This window comes from Limulus polyphemus, unplaced genomic scaffold (genome assembly GCF_000517525.1).
Source record: "Limulus polyphemus unplaced genomic scaffold, Limulus_polyphemus-2.1.2 Scaffold3602, whole genome shotgun sequence".
NCBI lineage: Eukaryota > Metazoa > Arthropoda > Merostomata > Xiphosura > Limulidae > Limulus > Limulus polyphemus.
This window is the reverse complement of record NW_013669212.1, coordinates 3,254-5,079: the sequence shown is the minus strand read 5'-3', so window position 1 is coordinate 5,079 and position 1,826 is coordinate 3,254. Positions and strand designations below refer to the sequence as shown.

General features: G+C 30.5%; 1 protein-coding gene across 1 annotated transcript in view; it reads left to right on the top strand.

Moving 5' to 3' along the window:
• Positions 1–1,801, top strand: part of LOC106469664 (sodium bicarbonate cotransporter 3-like) — an 88,871-nt gene extending 87,070 nt beyond the window's left edge. The window contains exon 8 of the mRNA XM_022398242.1: positions 1,625–1,801. Within this exon, the coding sequence (XP_022253950.1) occupies positions 1,625–1,735 (111 nt within the window). The 3' untranslated portion in view covers positions 1,736–1,801. The remainder of the gene's footprint in view (positions 1–1,624) is intronic.
• Positions 1,802–1,826: the final 25 nt, after the last annotated feature.

Below are 1,826 nucleotides of genomic sequence, written 5' to 3'. Positions count from 1 at the left end.
CTATCACTGAAGTTCCTCGGGAAGAATTTATACCGGAAATTAACAAACGACCAGATTAGAGAGCGTTCATTAATATTGTGGAAATAAAGGGGAATACCTTTCACTAATATTGTAGAAATATTGAGAATTAGCTTTCACTAGCATTGTCGAAATAATCAAAATAAGCTTTCACTAATTTTATAGAAATAACGGGAATTAGCTTTCACTAGTAGACTTAGCATGTAAGTCTATAAATTAGTCTCCGGTAGCATATAGCATAGGCAATAGAATTTCATGTTTGTTTATTATGCTAAATATTAAATAGGGCTATATTTACTACATGCAATAATGAGTTCAACAATAATATTCAACCAAGAAACCTTTGGGATTTACCAAGTTATTATGTAGAAACGCTTAATATTTCTCAGTACTCTTACAGTTAGTATCCAAGCTATAACTGGATGAAAACGTACTTCTTTCAAGGATGTTTATCACAAATTATTGATTCAAAAATGTAAACAACTACATATTGTTTCAAATACCCGCAGTATTAAGTTCGAGTATAAATGGAAATCTGTTACCATATTGATAAGCGATAACAAGATAAGGCTATTACTGGAAGTTGTGTTATGGAATATTGCTTTTTCGTGCTAATCTTTAAATATACCATATTAATGGTGCAGATAAACATTATGCTTTAAACCAACATAAATATAACTCTGTATTTGATGGCAGACTTTTATTGTTATAAATGTAAAGCAAATTTATGTGAATGCGTACATATTGTATGTTTAACAACAAATAACATTATCATGGGAATTAAATAAACAACCTCTCAGTTGACTTGGAAGAAAGCCCTGAAACGATTAAGTTTATCCATGGAAAGTGATTTAGTTTGAAATTACAACCTTTATTCCCAGATTGCTATAATTTATTGCTTCGTGTATAATTATTTCGATTAATATTTTCGGGTTATATTAACAAATATGTATATCCTCAAAAGTATTTGTAAAGAATTTTTTTATTTGTGGGTAATATTTATAGTATACCCTTTTCGAAACGTTGTACATTTGCTGTTATGTTAAACTTATATTAAAGCTTTTCTTCATTACACATTCAAGCCGTCTCCAAGCATTATTAGTCTCAAAGTGGGTTCCTTGTCATCGAATAAGTATACCCCTTTGTTTAATAAGAAACAGTATAACTCTGTGATAAGTGATGAATCGAACTGTAGATTGGCTTTGATAATTATTTTAAGCCCATCTTACACAGCTTGTCTGCTGAATAATTCATAAGTATAAATTATTAACATCATATATTCTTCAAACATATTTCGATATAGGTTTACTGTGATGAGTTAAAACACTGTACATATAGAACCAAACATTACGGTTATGATAAATAAAAGATTAGATAGCACGATTTCATTATGCATGTATTTGTATCGTTTGGCGTGTTTGACTAATTTCTACATTGTAGAAACTTAACAATTCATTCATCCTTAAGACTTTGAAATGTGAGGCAATCATAAGAATTTGCAATGTACGTTGTACGAAATATTTGTTTGTAAAAGGCTCAGTAAAAATCCAGCGTTACGGTATCTCAGATTTTCACATTTCATTTTTTTAATATATATTGTATATAGGAGGCTAGGAGAAAGTCCGTAGATCAAGACAGAGAAATCGACCTTGAACTCGAAGAAGAAGAAGAGGAGAAGATGAGAGAAGCAAATGGCCTGAAACGGACAGGAAGGTAAGCTATCATTGCTTATTGTGCAGGATTTATTTTTCAACATTATTATTAATAACATTACGTTCCACAAGATAGCGTCTGCTATAACATACTAG